This window comes from Prunus dulcis, chromosome 2, assembly GCF_902201215.1.
Source record: "Prunus dulcis chromosome 2, ALMONDv2, whole genome shotgun sequence".
In the NCBI taxonomy this organism is placed as follows: domain Eukaryota; kingdom Viridiplantae; phylum Streptophyta; class Magnoliopsida; order Rosales; family Rosaceae; genus Prunus; species Prunus dulcis.
This window is the reverse complement of record NC_047651.1, coordinates 5,660,022-5,679,336: the sequence shown is the minus strand read 5'-3', so window position 1 is coordinate 5,679,336 and position 19,315 is coordinate 5,660,022. Positions and strand designations below refer to the sequence as shown.

The window sequence follows — 19,315 nt, the reverse complement described above, 5'->3', positions numbered from 1 at the left end:
GACATAATTGGTCGTGATACTAGAAAAGGAGGGCTCTACTATGTGGATGACTTCAGTATGGGAAGGGCAAACAATGTGAATCATCCATATGATGACAAGCACCAACAGATTTGGCTTTGGCACCAATGTTAGGGACATCCATCTTTCAGTTATATGATACATTTGTTACTCGATTTGTTTTCTGATTTTAGTGATTTTGACACTTGCATCTTAGCCAAGAGTCACTGAGTATCTTATCCTTTTAGAATGAATAAAAGTATTGTTCCTTTTGCTTTCATTCATTATTATGCCTGGGGTTCATCACCTATCTCTACTTCTTCTAGATTTAGATGGTTTGTGGATGATTGTACTCGCATGACATGGCTCTACTTGATGAAGAATAAAAATGAAGGGTTTTCTTTATTTTAGTCCTTCCACAAACAGATTGAAACTCATTTTTCTGCCAAGATCCAGATTCTCCGCTCTAACAATGGTGGAGAATATGTCAACCATGATTTTCAAAATTACTTCCAGACGTATGGCATTACACCATGGATTACAAGTGCTCGCACCACACGATCACCTGCCCTCTGTTTTGATGCTTACACCACTGATCTTTGGGTGCGTGGCATTTGTTCATCTCCATAAAAATTAAAATAGAAAACTTTATCCATGTGCACTTTGTTGTGTTTTTTGTGGGATATGGCACCTATCAGAAAGGACATCGATTTTATCATCCCCCTACACAACACACCTATATCACTTTGGATGTGACTTTTTGGAGTCCGAGATGTTCTTTCATGAGCCGATTTCTAATTTTCCACTTCAGAGGGAGATATGGAGTGAAAAACATAATTGGAGCACTCTAGAAGATGGGATAATTCGTAGCTGGACAAAACTGATCCATTGTCATGGCCCTGGCGATTGATCACCTGGAATTCAAGAGCACAAGATTGCCCTCCGCCAGAAAGCAATCGATAACCCTGACCCTAGCTATCGGTTGCCCTGGCCCTAGCGATCAATCCCCTTGAAGTCTAGAGCACGAGGCTTCTCTTCGTATAGAAGCGATCAATTACCCGGACACCAACGATCGATCGCCTGCATATTTGGAAGATTTTTCAGATTTAGGTCAAGTTTTTATGACAAGGTAGAACAAGCTGAAGACGCCTTCCCTATTCCACATTACCGGCTGACCAATCTCCTGAGAATATCCCTGAAGTAAATACTCCTACTGCTCCTATAAATTTAGTTGCTAATTGTGTTGGATATCAATTACTTTTCAGGCAGAGCCGTGGAAGACCACCAAATTGGTATTCCCTTGATATTGGCAAGACATCGAAGTATCCTATTGTAAATCATGTGTCCACTCAGAGACTTTTTGAACACCTCAAGGCTTTTGTGCATCATTTGTCTGCCATCCACATTCCGACCAAGGTAATTTAAGCATTGAAAGATCCTATGTGGGTTCAAGCAATGAAGGAAGAAATGAAGGCTATAGAGAAAAATCAAACTTGTACACTTAAGACATTACCACAAGGAAAAATAATAGTCAGATGCATAAGGGTGTTCACCTTCAAACATAATAATGTTGATAGATCCATTGAAAGATACGAGGCAAGACTTATAACAAAGGGTACACACAGATGTATGGTATAGAATATGAATAAACCTTGGCTCCAATAGCAAAACTTAACACCATTAGAGTTATGTTGTCTCTTGCAACCAACCTAGATTGGCCTCTACACCAATTTGACGTCAAGAATGCCTTTTTGAATAGAGAACTCACATAATAATTGTACATGGACATTCCAACTGGATATGTTGCATTTACTCAAAATAGTGTACTATGCAAATTAAGAAAGGCATTGCATGGATTGAAGCAGTCATCTCGTGCATGGTTCAGACGATTCACATGGCAATGAAGAACAATGGTTTCAAGCAAAACAAGTCCTATCATACTATGTTTTTGAAACACCATGAGGGGAAACTAACGACCCTAATAATCTATGTTGATGATATGATTATTACTTGGAATGATGAATAGGAAATCTCTCAGCTACAATACTATTTGGAAACATAGTTTGAGATGAAGATGTTGGAATTTTAAAAAGGTTTTAAAAATTTTACCGTTTTGATTTATTTAATTATGTTGGTTGTTTTATTTTATTTATTATGGGGGCTATAAATATTTAATTTTGTATGTTTTATTTTTATATTAAATGTCTTAATTTTATAGTTTAATGTAGTGAAGGTTACATGTTCTTGGATGCCTATAAAATGCCACTCCTCTTCACATTTGAATGACGACCACATAAGACATATACTAATACAATACCATACTAACACAACCACCACTACAAGCTAATTCTCTCCTCCTCCACCTTTCATACTTTCTCTACTTATATTATTATTTTGGGCAATGATTTTGTGACTTGAAGACCTATATCCGACTATGAATGTGCTCATAGCAAACCTTGAGCCTGTGTATTGAGAGTTGTATCTTGGAGTCTTGTAAATCGTCAGTAGCTACACGTAACGAATTGGCACAATTGTTCAAGTTTCTTTCAAATTCTATCATACTTGATTTGGAAACCTCATATTATTACTTGCACCGTCGAGAAATATGGTACCCAATACAAAGGCTACAGATTACTTCCATAAAGAGCCTTTGAGTGGGGTGATAACCTCCTCAGGGAATATAAGCTTATATATGCCTTGTAATTCTATGTTTCCTTGCAAATTTAATTTCCAAAAGTTGCTTCTTCGTTGTAAGCATAAGACCATCCCCAACGCATTTGGACTTAAACCCAAAAATTTCACTTCTCAAAATACAATAATTCATGTATTATCACTATTAGTCTCAAACAGTTTTCTCCCAACCATGTATTCTAAAAGTTTGAGTTTCCATTTTTGTTAATTTTGTTTATGCTATAGTTTTTTTGTATAAATATTTTAAGGTTAAAAACTTGAAATTCTAAAAACTTTTTTTTTTTCAATGAAAATTAAAACGAGCACAACAATGCGTACAACAACATTATTGGAACTAAAAACACGTAAAATAATATTAAAACTAAAAACGAGTACCATGACTTAAATTTAAAACAACATTAACTAAACAAAAAAACACCAAGTGCTTAAGGGCGTGTTTGTTACACCGTGCAAGCTTGGACTGGCTTGGCTAAAGTTTTATCCCATGTTTGTTTCATCTAGTTTTAATTTTAAATGGGATTAGTTAATACTGGGCCCACCAAAAACACCTCCTTAGGTGTTCTTAGCTAAACCCGTCTGGAGAGGAGGGACTAACAGTCCCGACGACCCAAGCAACTAGCAACCACACCCAATTGCCCCATAACCAACGACCAACCAAGCAGCAGCCACAACCCCCATCCCCAACCACCAGATACAACCACCCTGCCATGACCACCAGCCATGACCACAAGCCACAGCCACCCAAGAAGGAGATGACAGAATAGAAGAGGAAGAGGAGAGAACCGAAAATTTTCTAAAAACAAAACAGAGAAGAGGAGAGAAAATGGTGAAGAAGAGATGAGATAAATTTTTCGAAAAAAATAGAGAAGAAGAAAGAAAATGGAGGAGAAGAGGAAAGAAATTGGAGAAGAGGAGGAGAGAAAATTTTAGAAAAAAACAGAGAAGATGGGAGAAATTTTTTGAAAAGAAAAGAAAAGAAAAGTAGACAAAAGAAGAGGAGAGAAATGGGAGAAGAAGAAGATAAAGAGATGTAGAGGAGAAGAAGAAGAAAGAGATGCAGAGAGGTTCGTCCAAAATGAAAAAAACGAGATGCAGAGAGGAAGAAAGAGATGGAGAGAGAAGAAAAGTCAAAAAAAATATTTAAAAATCTTACTTTTCAAAAAAAAAAAAAAAATTTGTCCTAGTCCAATCAAACATATACCAAACGCTGTACAAGTGTTATCCAGCTTATGCCAGGCCAAGCCAATCCAAGACAGTACTAATACTTAATTCAGTTCATGGCAGTCCCCCCGTACCAAACGACCCCTAATAGTCTTAGTTTTATTGAATGAAATCATCAAATATAAATCTCGACTTAAATAGAGAATATACATATAAAAGGAATTTATATATGTGAAATATAAAAGCTGACCAAAGATATACAAATGAATGAGGATATATATTTTTTGACTTAAGGGTCATCATTTGGCTTGCAAATCCACGGCCAATGACTTTTTTATAAAAGCCCATCCCGACCCGGTCCAACTCAGACCATTGATGAGCCCCACTTTGAGTACAAGAATCATCAAATATAACAAGTAAATGCAAAAAATTGCCTGAACCCAATCAATGGAAACTTCAGGCTTGGGAAAAGGTTTCTCAACTCATGGAAAAATGATGGGGGAAATGAAACCCTCCCTCCATCTTGGGAAAACAAGCGAAAGATATATTACCTTTTTTAACGATCAATATGCCCCAATTAATAATTTAAAATGCAATTCTACCTAGACAAATCAATGTATTTCTAAATTATGAGTATATCCGGAAAGAAGAGAAATGCTGCAGAGTTTAAAAACTTTATTTTAAAAATTCAAAAAGGGCACAAATGTCTTTATATTTTTAAGCAAGAAACTAAAGATGGGACAGATTTGAGGAAAATAATAATAACATTGACTTGCATTGTCGAGAAAAGTAATTAAAGACTATTATTTTTCTGTTTAAACAACATTCAGATGTATTTATTTTGAGCCATTAGATTGCTCACAATCTCTAGGGTTGAAATCCTGTGCATAACTTTGTTGTTTCATGTCAGCGTCACCAAATCTGACCCTATGGTAATGAATTGAAAGTTCCCTTGGCATTGTTGACAATGAGTCCTTATAACACTACTTCAAAACAAAAGATCGAGCTCAAGAAGAAAAAATAACAAATTCCACATGCTAATAACTCTCCAAAAGGAATTGCAAATTGCCAATACTGTAAAATATCATGAAATACAGTTAACACAGGTCGAATGCAAGTACTTCATACATTTTTCATACATTTTGAATTATGTTCCACAGATTGCATAAATTTTGTAATTATCAAAGACAGAATTTTCCAAAATACGGCTAATGCCCCCCATAACCCAACTCCCTATTCATATCTGTATCATTACCAAAGCCTACTTCTGCCTTTGCCAAGTCTCTTTTTGCAACCTCAAGATCTATCTCTGCAACAGCTAGCCTGGCCTTTAGCCTCTTCACTTCAATCTCCAACGCATCCACATCCTCTCTCTGTTTTTGAACTTGCCCTGCCCTTTCCACAAGCTTTTTCAAATTCAGAGCAGTTTGTACAGAAGGCTCCAGCCAAGCCAAGTCAAATTTGAAAGTCTCAAGCTCCTCCCACAAAAGTTGAAGGTGTTCACAGGCATCTTCGGTCATATCCTTAACCTTCGTAGTCTTCAGAAAATGCAAGACTCGACCCAAAGCTGTGAATGCCCATTCAATAAATGTACGACTTCTCTTCTTTTGGCACTCAACCAATGAAGGATGCCACGAACAAACTTCCTCTAGCAATGGAACAAAAACTTTCTCTATTTTCCCCAAACCCCTAAAATCCATGAGCTTGCCAACTGGAGTGAAGGGCACTTTGTCATGCACCTTGACTATGGAAGGGTCAACATAGCTATCAGTAGGCTCAATGAAAACTTGTCTTGAACTTGGTGCATCCTGGAAAGCAACCACCTGTTGAGAACTAGGTGTTGTAACAGACGAGTGTGGAACTTGTACAGAATCCACACTTGAAGGTTCCTGCCCTTGATCTTCTTGCTCTGAAGGCTCATTTGCTGCAGAACTGCCAGTTCCTTGGTCTTCCAAAATCTTAATGTCAACCTTACGGACTGAAACGTCAGCTTCAATAATACACTTATCATTCCTAAGAAAGCCGTTGTTAGAGTCACAAAGCTCACTTAAAGCCATGAATGATGTGAAGCCCCAATCACTCTCACTTGAATTGAACCCATGCTTACTGTCTGTGAAATCAAAATATAGGAGCACAGAAAACTTAGTAAAAACTGCATAGCTAATTAAGAACTAATAAAAGATAACAAAAGAGGAAGCTTATTCCAAAGTTTAACATAACAATATATAGGAGAGTTCAACCACTGTATAGGAAACTTCGCTTCTGATCGTAACCATTGGATGAGTCCAATGATTTCAAATATGATATATTCCTCATTAACAAAATACTTAGCCTCATGCATTGGAGCACTACTGGATATTTGTTATGTGTGTCTATCTGGTATGATACATACATAATATACAGATAGACACATAAAGTAGACTCCTAGCTAGCTTTGGGGACATGACCAAGCAAATCATGCCTATATGATTTTAAGATAGTTTTACCATTTCTTTTCTAGAACTTAAAATTACATGGGCACAGTAGGCCAGTTGGCCTCCACCTTTGTTAAATAGAATGCATTTCTTTTTTCTTTTTCTTTTTTCGGATAAGCCCTAAATATTCAGAATTTAGGTAATGTGCTTGCAATGGTATCCATGTATTGACAATGAAACTATAATATTGCTCAAGTGAAATCCCAAACCCTGCAATAAAAAGCAGCAGATCTATTCTTGCAGAAAACAGAATATTTTGACCAAGCATCTTAACCTTCTTCATATTAAACCATTGCAATTAGATAATTATGGCTCATGTAAATCCTACTCAATTTCAAATACAAAAAAGTCGAACATCCCCACATGGAGATAAGAGTAATTTGCTTTGTGTTTTTCCAGTTATTAGTTATTACCTTTTTTATTAACCTGAAATCATAATGTCAGAGCGATTGAACCTCAAATCAGAAAGTAAAAGTCCGTGAAGGGAGTGTATTACTATGTTTTGGTCAGTTTCAGTAAGAGAATAAATAACATTGTAAAATCATGTGTATGGTTATGGTGAGAAAATGAAGGGAAATTAAAAAAAAAAAGAAGAGAGATCTTAATGTTAAAAAGCCTTGAGAGAAATTACCAATTCTGGAGTATTTCCTAGAACGATGAAATGAAATAAGATTTAAAAAAATATGTATATATATGTGTTGAACAATAGAATACTATCGAACTCTATTATTTTATACAAGGGAAATCTCCATTGTATAGGAAAGTAAATTCCTGTAATTAATGGTTTGTCCAGAACAAAAAGAGAAATAAATGTGCACATTTTCTTTCTGTTTCCCTCTAAGTCCCTGATTCCAAACAATTGTAAAAAATTTACACCACACCCTAGCCACAGCCTGATTGCCTTTTCTTACAAAGTTGAATTGCAAGAAAAGGCAATCAGGCTGTGTTGCGATCATAAACAAAATTCACTCTACAAGAGGAAGTGTGAACCTGAATCAAAGCAGAAGAACCTCCATAAAAAGATGCAAGAATCACAACTTCCATTTGACAAATTAGTCTTTGCCATCATAAAATGAAAATATAGCAGACAAATACACAAAAATAAAATTGAATCAACAACAACGAACAGTAAAGAAAATACCCTTTGTTATTGACTTGTTGCTATTCAGTTGATTAACCACAGTCAAGCTGAATTCGGCATATCTAGTCCACAGAAATGGCAAGTCTGAAGCATCTACAACCTCCAAATACACGGACAACTGCTTCACGTTGTTCCCTTTTGGAAATATAAGTATCCGCCTAGTCAAACCAACCAAGGAAATCCCATGATCAACAACAGATCATGAAAAAGCACAACTTTGAAGCATGTAAACAGCAGGAGATACATAAAAATACCATTTCCAATCACCGATGAGGAAAACCTCAGAGTAAAGCTTCTGGTTCTTCAACTTTGAGAAGTTTTCAATGGTCCATGTGAATGTTTCAGATACAAATTCTCCTACTTGCTGATTCTCCATTCTTGATCAACCCCAGACACATAAACAGTAAACAAAAATCACCAACTATAACATTCATACTGATTATAACACTAACATAAAGTAGTTTAGCAGAAGACCCAGAACTCAACCTTACCTTCAAATCGACAAGTCAAAGTTCGCAGCTCTGCAGAGATGGCACGTCCGTAAACTCAAAAGCCAATCAGGGGAAAGTGTACAGCCCAACGACTTTTCCAATTTTATATCGCGAAACTTTTGGATGAAAGGCAGATATTTTTCTCTCTTTCTACTACTTTTTATTTATTTGTCGTTTTATACTTTTTTTTAAACGAGAAATGTTGTCACTTTATTTTTCTACATCATTTTCATTTATGAGTAGAATTAGGCTAATAAATTCTTTGGTTTTTTTTTTTTTTATCGCAAAACATCATTGAGGTAACCAAGCTACCTGATTGTGTCCTTTTTTTTTTTAATAATTGTTTTGGTGACATTTGTGGTGATTATAATTTTTTAGCACAAGCCATAGTTTAAATTAAAAGATGAAGGATTTCTCTCATACACACAACTATGATGTTGTGAGAATTCAAAACTGAGACTTCTAATCCACAAGTTAAGGCTTTTTTTCCCTAGCATAGACCCCTGTAGCTCGTGGTGCTTGGATTAACATGGATGCTCACAAACAAGTAATCTTTGTCCTCAACTTTTATCCAAAATTCTATTAAATGGCTAATATGGTTTACAAATCTAATAATATAATGCCACATAAATTTAAATAAAAAAATACATTTTAAAAAAAATTAAGAATTATAAACCATAAGAAACAAGGAAAGAAAATGACTAACTCCTCCAGCGCACCAATCTTAAAAATAAAAATAAAAACTTAGAAAAGAGAATGCCTCAGTAACCCCCTCCCTGAGTTTGCCGACAAAGCCTCCACCCATCACTGCTTGCCATGGCTGCCGCCCTTTTTTTTTCTTTTTCCTTCCTTTCTTTTTCTATTCCTCCATTTTTTTATTTTTTTATTATTTTATTATTTTATTTTGATGTGATATTCCCCCTTTGTTCTTTCTAAGCAAAATCTGCTCAAGGGATTCTTATTTTCTCCCATTTCTCTATTCGTACATGGCTTTTGTTTGGGCCAAAAATTAAAAAAGCCCCAGTAAGGTTTTTAAAGATGTTTGATAGGCTTTGGGCCACTTGTTTCATTGAAAAGGGAGCTCGGATTAAAACAGGAGGCCCAAAGTAGTGACTTAGCCCAATGGAATTTAACTTTCTACAAAAGTTATTACCCACAATTCAAAAGGTTTCACTTGGGTAAATGCGTTTTACCCAAAATAGAAGCTTGAGTTGACATCAACAACTGCGAAATTTCAGGAGCGCAAGAAGAACTGAGCGACCGCATTAAATGCAATTTGAGTCATGAAAATCTACTGAACCAATTTGCCGAAAAAAGTCATGTTGAGCCACTTCTCAGCATCAACACAAGGATCAAAGCACTCAACATTCAAGTCATCAAATGTTAATTTGCTCATTAATAAAAGAGTATTAATCCAAGGGAACATGACTGAACACATATCACAAACACTTTTCTACACACATGAGCTTAAGAAGAATTGTGAAATCGAAGTCAGAAAAATACGCTCAAATGATAATCTGGCACACCTCTTAACGAAATCTATCTTAGTGTACATTTCAAAAGTTAGTACATGATATCAAATTACGTCGACTTTGTAAACAATCAAATTGAGGCATGCAGAAATAAGGGGAGCATTCGAGAGTCCTCTAACACACGATATATGCATGTTGTACTCTTTTTCTTTCAACTAAGATTTTTCCCACGAAGTTTTTTTTAAACAAAGTTTTAATAAGGCAACATAAACGCGCATAACGCTATATCAATGTCCCAAACAAAGTTGTACTTTTTTGTCCTTCACTTAGGTATTTTTCCATAAAGTTTTCCTACCAAAGTTTTAATGAAGCAACCAATTAGTGACTACCAAAGTTTTAATGAAGCAACCAATTAGTGACTTGCAGACATCCAAAGAGGAGGGCTCCAAAATGACATGTCCCACAAGTAAAAAAGGTGAAAGTAAGAAACAAAATGTGATGGAAGAGTAACGAAGTGGTTTTCAACCTACAACAACACAATGAATGCTATGGTTAAAAGCCTTCAATACTAAGATAAATTGAGTTGGTGCCCTACGTTTTGAAATCAATACACTAGATAGTTAGAAGAGAGACGTGAGCTCTTATACAGTGACGGATCAAGGATTCAAATTTCATGTGGTCATGGTGTAAATGTTCTAAAGAAAATTTAAGGGAGGGTTTTTTTTTTTTTTTAAATTATCTATTTTTTCTCTTCCAAATGTTATTCCTTTCTTGGACAAATATACTTGAATTATTTCAATCTGTCATTTTTCTATTTATGTTTTTGAGTGATTTCAATTTGTAAAATTTCAAACCATACCTATGCCAATTAACCAAAAAACAAAAATAGTGACGCAATAATAGGTGGTGGCCGACGACCTAACTCTGACGGCAGTGGCAACACATCAACGACACTATAGTAGGTGGGGATTAGGGAGGTTGGGGTTAGGGTTTGAAAAGAGAATAATAGAAATTGGGGGTTTTTGGGGGTGATTCTCGGATGGGCTTTGAGGGGTGGGGGAAGGGTGAAGGAAAACTTTTGTTTTTTATTTTTAAATTACTTGTCTCAAAACGACGTTGTTTTGGCCCATGCCATTTAAAAAAAAATAAAAAATTTGATTGAGCCAAAACGATGTCGTTTTTCTCAAGGAGGTTTTTTTTTTGAAAAAAAATACAGTACACTTCTTCTTCCTCAAGCCATCTCCTTCTTCTTCCTCAGGCAAAACATCAAATAGTTGAAAAGCAATCCATAGGGTTGTACCATTGGTTCAGGTAGACCTCCAAGCCTATTCCCATGGCTTATATAGGGTCGTTTGACCCCAGTGACCCCACTGTAGCTTCGTCTCTGCCCTTATATTTAGTTTATTTTACAATATCTACACTGATATTACAACAAGCCTTTGTGTTGTTGAAAATTTTTGAAATTGCATATAATTCAGTCAAAAAAATCACTAGCCACAAAGGGCAAATACAAAGTAGTCATAAAAGGCCAATACAAACTAGCTACAAAGGCCCATTACAATAACATAGCGATTTAACATCAAAATTAAGACAATCTAGTGTGTCTCCACTAACGATTTTGTAGGATCGAAGAAATTTTGGCATATGCATCCCAACTAAGATTGCAAACTCAGAACAATCAAAAATCGATAAAGCTTGAAGAAACCAAGTCATAACAATACAAATAAAACTCTCACAAAAGGGAGATGTAAAACTCTCAAAAAGGAGATGTGAAAACTACATAAAAACTTAAAGAGTCTGTGCGACTTATTACAAACATAAAGAAACCAGAAAAAGGATAATGGCGGAGATCCGAGGCCGAATGCAAGTGGAGATATGACACCGAGATGCATCCATCTGTGATGGGTGAATCATAACAAAGCAAAGACAAAAAAGGGAAAATATTTAGTCTTAAAATAGGGGAAAAAAGAAGAAGGAAGGAAGAGAAAAGGGGAGATAAGGGGAAGAACAGTGGCTTCCTCCCCCCTCAAAGTGAAAACGAAGTGATGAGGATATTTTTGGTGTTTTTTGAGATAGATATTATATCAAACTTTAAGATAAGAACATCACCAATGATTAGATGTATAAGGGGGTGTATATCACATTAACACTCCCTCTGGCCGAAAACACCCTGCAAACTGCGGTGGGAGTGTGTATATGAGTGTAAACTTAGAGGAAGAGGGTGAGATGTAAAAAAAAAAAAAAATAAAAAAAATGGAGCTTTACATCTTGAAATTAGGCCCCGCGTGATAGAAAGTAGGAGAGAGAAGTGAGAAGAGTTACAAATTTTCCACATTTACACACGAATACAGTCTAACTCGCCCAACATTTTCTATTGGCGGGTCCCATTTGGTCCGTTTGGAGTTGTTTATTTTTTTGTTTTTTTGTTTTCATATACTCCCATAATTACCAATGACTAGCAATTAATTCAAAGGTTCATAAATTTTTTAAAATAAATATGTAACCATCAAATGGTTTACAAAAATAGTAAAGTAAACACCTACAATGTTATTTTATGAATTTTGTCAGCATTTTAAAAATGTGAGGTCGATTTGTTTGGAAAAAAAAAATTTCAACTTTACAAAAGAAAAAATTAATACAAGAAAATTAAATATATATTTTTTTCATTGATGCAAAAATTACTTTTACATCCCAATATTGTAAAATAAATGTAAAGTAACTGTACACCTTTGAAAATACACCCGCGACAAATAATGCTCTAACATTCACAAGTTGAATAAGACACGCGGGCTCCACTTTTGTTTTTGGGGAAAAAAAACCGATTCAGCTGTCAGAAGAAGAAAATACTAACCACAAATGTAAAATCTTTTCTCTTTTTATAGTTAAGAGTGGGGCCTAGAGTCTTGTCTTTTTTAGTAAGCAAGCATGGTCACTCAAAATATCTGCTGCGGCAAATCTTATCTTTTTGCAAAACTCCTTTTTTATACCGGTTGAATGGATTTTCACTTAAGAGCATCTAAAAAGAGCATCTAAAGTGTGGGGGTGGGTGTAAAGTCACTTTTATATCTTCTTTATATTAATAGATTTTTTGTGGGGTGTAAATTTACTTTTACATCCTCTTTATATTAATAGATTTTTTACTCCAATAAAAAACTATGTAAATATAAAATGTATAATTTTTTATCTCTTTTCTCTGGGTTCCTCTTACAAAAAATATAAAAATAGATGCAAATGTGTATTTTATTTTACATATCCATGATAGTGATATATGTTTATAACACTTTATATCTCCCTATTAAAGATAATTCCGATGATAAAAGATGCTCTTAATATTTTAATTCTTACACCAGCAATCCAACGATCCAAATCATAGCTGGGATGTCGGCCTCAGAATCCTGATTTGTAATTTTGCAGCTGCTGCAACTGTTGCAACTGCCACCATTTTCCCATCACGGGGTCCACGAGTCTCCTTCTGTCTCCTACGTGAATGATTGAGACTTGACTCTGAGCATGTGGCTTAAGGTGTGCCACGTTGTGTCATCCCTGTTTAATAATATCCCAATAAATTTCCAAAAAAAGTCATCGACCTCCATTTTTGCTGTGTGTCTCTCTCTGTTTGACTCTGTGAAACTTGGTTCTTGGATATTTTCAGGTATGTTTGAGTTAATGGGTTTTCTAAATTAGGTTCTGTTGTGTGATTTTTAGTGTTTATTATTGTTATAATATGGTGATTTTTCTTTTGCTTACTGTTTTTGGGTTGTTAGACAAAAAATGGAGGCTGAGCAAGTTGGGGAGCTTGTGTCTGTAACATTCACATGGACGATTGAAAAATTCTCTACGTTGAAATCCCAGAAGCATTACTCAGAGGGTTTTTCTGTTGGTGATTTTCAATGGTATGCTTGAGTTGAAATCCCATCATTCTTTTTCTTTGGTATATAAATATATATGTATATGTTATTATCTTTGGCTTATATATCTATATACTTGGTTGTTTTGATCAGGCAGATGGTTGTGTATCCAAAGGGAAGCAGTGGAATTCCCGGAAAGCACGATTTGTCGATATATTTGAATGTTGCTAATGCTTCAGCATTGCCATCTGGGTGGAGTAGATATGCCCAGTTCACCTTGACTGTGGTGAATCAAGTTGACCGTGATAAGTCAATCACAGTAGGTAAATTATCTACTCTTCATGTTGTTTATTTCACATTTTTAATGTGTAGTTTGCTGCTGTGAATTGAAAGTGAACTCCTTGTACATTTTAATTTTGGTTTACTCTCAAAAATTGTAGAGAAAAAGATTGGTAACTTTTACTTTCCCATACAAGAGAAGAGAGATTCCTTCTGAAGAAAATAGTTTAACTTGGGAGAGTCTTATTGTTCATCGTACATTTTTCTTTTCTTACGTCATCTCACCCTTTAAGGAAATACCATGTTTGGTCAATTCTCTGAAGGCAATTAACATTACGTCCTTTTTCTTTTTTTTTTTCAATTAATTTTCCCTACAGCATTAAACATGATTTCTTTTCTTCTATTTTCTCTTACTGAAATTGAACAAAGCATTGTGTAAATTTGGTCATTTGTTTCCCGGTCTTCATCTAGTAATATCTTTCCTTCGTGGGCTTTTACTTGCAGATTTTAAGGTTCATTTCCTCTTTAACATTTCAATGAAAACGGTTGCCCTCGGAAAATTGTTTCGAAATAAGACTACATATGGCAACAGAGCTTGTTGGTAATTACTGGAAAGACATAAAACAAACTCCTCCATGTGCAGCATGTGTGGATGTTTACTTTTATTATGCTGAAAATGTGTATGAATATGTCATCCACGATTTCCTTTTAAAGTGGAGCTGTCCAGTTTATATATATTTCCAGATGGTGTGGGACATTAGGTGATGAGATTCTCAAATTAGATAATTTTGCAGATGAAATCATATCTATTTGTGTTGCGCAAACATACTAGACTATATTAGAAGAGAACGTAGCTGTATATATGATAGTAACTTTGGAACGAGTTTCCTTTATTATTATTCTTTTATTATCTATTTTCTGTTCATTTTTATTTTATTTTTTATGAATGTTTTGTAATCCATTGTATTTTGATTTTACAGAAACTAAACATGTTTTCAGTGAAAGTAAAAGTGATTGGGGCTTCACATCATTCATGCCTCTAAGTGAGCTTTGTGATTGTACCAGAGGGTTTCTTGTGAATGATATATGTGTTCTTGAAGCCGAGGTTGCAGTCAGTCAGGTTGACTATAAGATTTCAGAAGTCCAAGAAACTTGGTTTTGTACACCCTTAGTGCCCCCAAAGCATGAAGATCAAACGCTAGGACCTTCAAATGTGGATTCTGTGCTAGTTACAGAGTCTTCACAACCTCTCAGGGAACCTTGTTCTGAACAGGTGCTTAACTCTTCAATAGCATTTACGACACGAAGTTTTGATCAATTGCTTGCTTTCCAGGATTCACTAAGTTCTGAACAAGCTTGCACTGAGCTTAATGATAGCCCTGTTGGCCCTTCGATAATCAAGGAACATGAGCAAACTCCCTCCACCCCAGTTGGCAGGCTCATGGATTTCAAGGGTTTAGGGCAAATAGAGAAAGATTTTGTTCCATTGCTGGAGGAAGTCTGTTTGTTGCATCCTTCATTGATTGAGTGCCAAAGGAAGAGAAGTCGTATGTTTACTGAATGGGCATTCACAGCTTTGGGTAGACTCTTGTATTTTCTACAGACTACAAAGGGTAAGGATATGGTTGAGGATGCCTGTAAGCACCTTCAAATTTTATGGGAGGAGCTTGAGACCTTCAGATTTGACTTGTCTTGGTTGGAGCCTCATGTTCAATCCGCTTTGGGTATGAACAAGTTTGTGGAAAGGGCACGACTGGTGAAAGAACAGAGAGACAATGTGGATGCTTTGGAGATTGAAGTCAAGAGGTTAAAAGCTAGGCTAGTTGTTGCAACGCTAGAGTTTCAGGTTGCAAAAACAGACATGGGATTGGCAGAAGAAAGCTGTGTTGAAATAAACATGGATGGTGAGCTTGGTTATGGGAGGCGTGCCTTATTTTGAAATAAACATATGCAATATATGTATATATATGTATTACATATGCAACTCCCATGTTAAGCATGATCCTATTTCTAAACCATTGTGCTGGAAAAGAACCCTCCATTGCAATTTTTGTTCTGAACCAAACCCTTCCATCTGAAGTAACACTCCCTCCCCTGCTTCCATCTGCACAGTAGCGAAATCCCTGTGTGTGGTGAGCTCCAATAATCCCAAGCAACATGTTCCCCGGTATGAGAATTTTTCATCTTAATTTGATGCTGTATTTTTGCTGCGATAGGTCGTTATTTTGATGATTTAAGGTCTTTAACTTCTTTGAAGATCTGATTGTGTTCTCTTTGTTCTAATATAATGAATTTTCTCTGATTGGGTTTTAAAGCTTATTCTTTATCCTTTTGTTCTAATTGATTGTTTTTGTTTCTGTTCTTTTTCTTTTTGTGACCTGATCTTGCTGCATAAGGGCGTTACAGTAGTGATGATTCAGGGTTTTAGTGTAATGCCTATTTCTAATTTTGTGTGATTGTTATTTATTTTTTCATTTTGGAAGACTTGCGGTAGGTGTTTTGGGTGTATTTTAGTTTTTATGTAATATTATTATTCTGTAAAAGAGTAAATAAACTTCAAAGATCAACTAGAACATTTCTCCATCTGAAGTGGATCCTAGACAACTCATGTAGGAATTGAATCATTATTACCCAGCTCTTGTTTTTACAGTGGCACACATAAGTGTCATGTTCATACAAATTTTGATTATGTCTAATCTTCTTCTGTTTATTATGCAGGCATCATGACAATGCATTATATGCCTGTCCAGATACGTGCAGGAATCGCTTTTCCGAACAGACTAGAATCACCTCATTGTCTGAAATTGAAATAATTAAGGAAGAGCTTTGGAGGAGGCAACAACTGGAAATAGTTGTATCAAAATATTTGTAGTGCTTACAAGGTTTTCATGATAATAAATTTTCTGTTATGATGGAGGCTATTGTTGTTTGTCTTACAGTTCTGCTGTATTATTTATAAAACCTTGGTTTGGCATTAGTGTCTTATGTATTTGATCTTGGTCGGAGTGGATGGGTGAAACTTTGAAGAAGTTTTTTGGGTCAAGTGAAAGAAGTTTAATTAGGGAGGGGGTTTGTTTTGAAAAAAAAAAAAAAAATTTCAATAGAAATTTTTTTAGGGAGATTCACTATTATACCCAATATGGAGGCCCAAATTATAAAAATACCCTATATAAAATGAACTTTAGAAACACACCCAAAACCCATTTATAACATAACAAAAAAGCTTTTAACTTTTTATAAATTACAAAACTGCCATCAATTTCTTAAAACAAGTTCAACTTCAAAATCTCATAAAAATACCCAAAGCACTCAATATGGCATCAAAGTAATTTAATAATCAATATTAAATTCAATAAGGCTAGCTATCATTTTTTGGGTTTTTTTTGGGTTTGTTTATAAGAATTCAATTGTGTAGGGTTTATTTATAATATTAGTGCTAGAAATGGGTATATCACTAAATATCTCATTTTTTTATTGGTAAGGTGAAAGATTTGTAATATGTTGTCCAGATCACATTTGTTAATCTACGTGATCGATCTGATAAGTAAGCAAAAAACATAGGTCTCCTACAGAGTGAGTGTTGTGTTAAAAAAAAGTTATTTTTTATGGTTGGATTGCTGAAGGGGTTTTAAAGCTATTTTGTCAATTTTTAAAAGAACTGGGGCAAACAGTGACTGCAAAATAGTCTAATCTAGAGCTGACCATTACTCCAAAATGAGACTTTCATGAAACAAGGATACTATTATTTTGCTATTTTCAGCCAATAATACTACAACATGCATAATAATATTTCAATATGTAATAGCATTATTGATTGGGGATAGCAAAACAAAGTTATTCTTGTTGCAACTAAGTTTTTCTCCCAAAATACAGCACAGCACTTCAACCAAGTCCAATTCTAATCTGTTTTATTAGTTGTTGATTCTAGTCCTAAGAAATTCCAAAGAGGAGGAAAAAGAGTAGGAAAACTTAGAAATGAGTCAAATGACATAGTAAATAACAATAGAAAATTTGTTTGTACAAATAAATTTTGAGGAAACTATTTGTGGAAGATCCTCTTCTCTCTAGATCATTTTTTTCCTTGAACCCTGCAAAATAAATGTAGTCACCAGAGAAAACCCGAGGGGTGTTGGCCAAAGATCTTCCGATGCCTAAGTCAAACAAATGGTCTCAGGGAGATACAAATTTAACTGATAGGATGAAGCTTCCTTTACATGAGAGTAGGCAGCGCATGTGCCGGGAAAGGGGGCGACGGCACGTGACCGTGAGAAAGGGAGAGAGAGTGTAGAGTGAGAGAGGAGTTTTGCTAAGGTTTCAATGTGCTGAGATGCCATCTTTATATAAAGCCTCCATTGTGGAGAATAATTCTATATTTATGAGAATTATTCTTTTCCATAAATCGGATGACAAGATAATATCAAGGAGATTTGGTGGAAATCGGATCCTTGATTTAGGAAGATATTCCTATCTTAAATCAGGATAATTGACCAATTAAATAGGATTTAATTTGCACAATTATTTGACTTAAGGAATATTCCTTTATTCACGTATCACATTCTGATTGGTTGCCAAAATTCACGTTCCCACAAATGGCCCTAAGCTTCTATATGGCACGAGTAGGGCATGTAGGAGATATGAAATGCTTGTTGGGCTTTTAAACTCCCAATTGAAGTTGGGCTCATTTTGAGATTTGGATTTGATTTCTTCTTGGAATTGGGCTCTTGATTGGAGAATGCTTTTCAGGTTCTTTCTTGCAAGGATACCTAATGCTTATAAATACTTGGCTCCTCTTCATAACTCTTTATCTTGCAATTTCATCTTTCTCTACTTTCTGACTTGTGGTGAAGATAACGATTTTGGAGGAGACAATTTTTGCCCATTGAGGAGAGGAGTTGCCTTGCACACCAAGGAAAGCCACGGTTTGTTTGAGATAGACAAATGCCATCAGAATCTCTTGTAATTTTGATCCCATGAATCACATTAGCTATACCCATATCCTTCATATCAAAATTTGATGCTAACAATCTCAAGATTAGTTCCCATAAGCATATCATCAACATATAAGCAGATAATTACACAAGAGTTACCAGTAGATTTACAATATAAACACATATCTGCATCATTGATTTAGAAAGCAATACTTTGTCAAACTTTTCATACCACTGCTTGGGAGCCTGTTTTAGACCATACAAACATTTTACAAGTTTGCATACCTTGCGCTCCTTACCTTCAACAACATAGCCTTCTAGCTTATCCATATAGATCTCTTCTTCCAATTCACCATTTAGAAAAGTAGTTTTTACATCCATTTGATGAATAACAAGATTGTAGATGGACGCTAAAGCAATCAATACTCTAATTGAGGAAATCTTTGTTACTGGAGCAAATGTATCAAAATAATCTATATTCTTTTGTTGCTTGTAACCTTTAGCTACCAAACGTGCTTTATATTTATCAATAAACCCATCAGATTTCAATTTCTTCTTGAAAATCCATTTTCACCCTAAAGTTTTAGCTCCTGGAGGTATATCCACTAATTCCCAAACATGGTTATTAGAGAGAATCGACTCTAATTCATTGTTAATGGCTTTTTCCAAAAAGGTGTATCTGGTGGCATTACAGCTTCTCTATAGGTTTGTGGGTTATTATTAACTAAGAAGGTGTAGAATCCATCTCTAAGATTAGTTTCTTTCTTTGCCCTTTTAGTTCTCCTTAAGTTATCATTACTTTCAGATTCTGATATTCAACGAGGCACGGGCTC

General features: G+C 35.3%; 2 protein-coding genes across 4 annotated transcripts; one reads left to right on the top strand and one right to left on the bottom strand.

Moving 5' to 3' along the window:
• Positions 1-4,884: 4,884 nt before the first annotated feature.
• LOC117619902 (MATH domain and coiled-coil domain-containing protein At3g58270-like) lies at positions 4,885-8,105 on the bottom strand. Of its 2 annotated transcripts, XM_034349959.1 has the most exons (4): positions 7,956-8,105; positions 7,719-7,841; positions 7,465-7,622; positions 4,885-5,959 (listed from the first exon to the last, which is right to left on the bottom strand). In XM_034349959.1, the coding sequence occupies exons 2-4, from the start codon at positions 7,838-7,840 to the stop codon at positions 5,058-5,060; spliced, it is 1,182 nt and encodes a 393-aa protein (XP_034205850.1). In that variant the 5' UTR covers position 7,841; positions 7,956-8,105; the 3' UTR covers positions 4,885-5,057. The 2 variants fall into 2 exon arrangements, with proteins under 2 accessions (XP_034205850.1, XP_034205851.1); XM_034349960.1 differs by lacking the exon at positions 7,956-8,105 and having other exon boundaries at positions 7,719-7,943.
• Positions 8,106-12,993: 4,888 nt separating this feature from the next.
• LOC117620175 lies at positions 12,994-16,539 on the top strand. Of its 2 annotated transcripts, none has more exons than XR_004584699.1 (5): positions 12,994-13,079; positions 13,192-13,320; positions 13,429-13,598; positions 14,535-15,721; positions 16,273-16,539. XR_004584699.1 is itself a non-coding variant. In XM_034350309.1 (5 exons), exons 2-5 carry the CDS (start codon positions 13,199-13,201, stop codon positions 16,365-16,367), a joined length of 1,311 nt encoding a protein of 436 aa, XP_034206200.1. In that variant the 5' UTR covers positions 12,994-13,079; positions 13,192-13,198; the 3' UTR covers positions 16,368-16,539. The 2 variants fall into 2 exon arrangements, 1 of the variants encoding a protein (XP_034206200.1); XM_034350309.1 differs by having other exon boundaries at positions 14,535-15,458.
• The last annotated feature ends 2,776 nt before the right edge of the window (positions 16,540-19,315 follow it).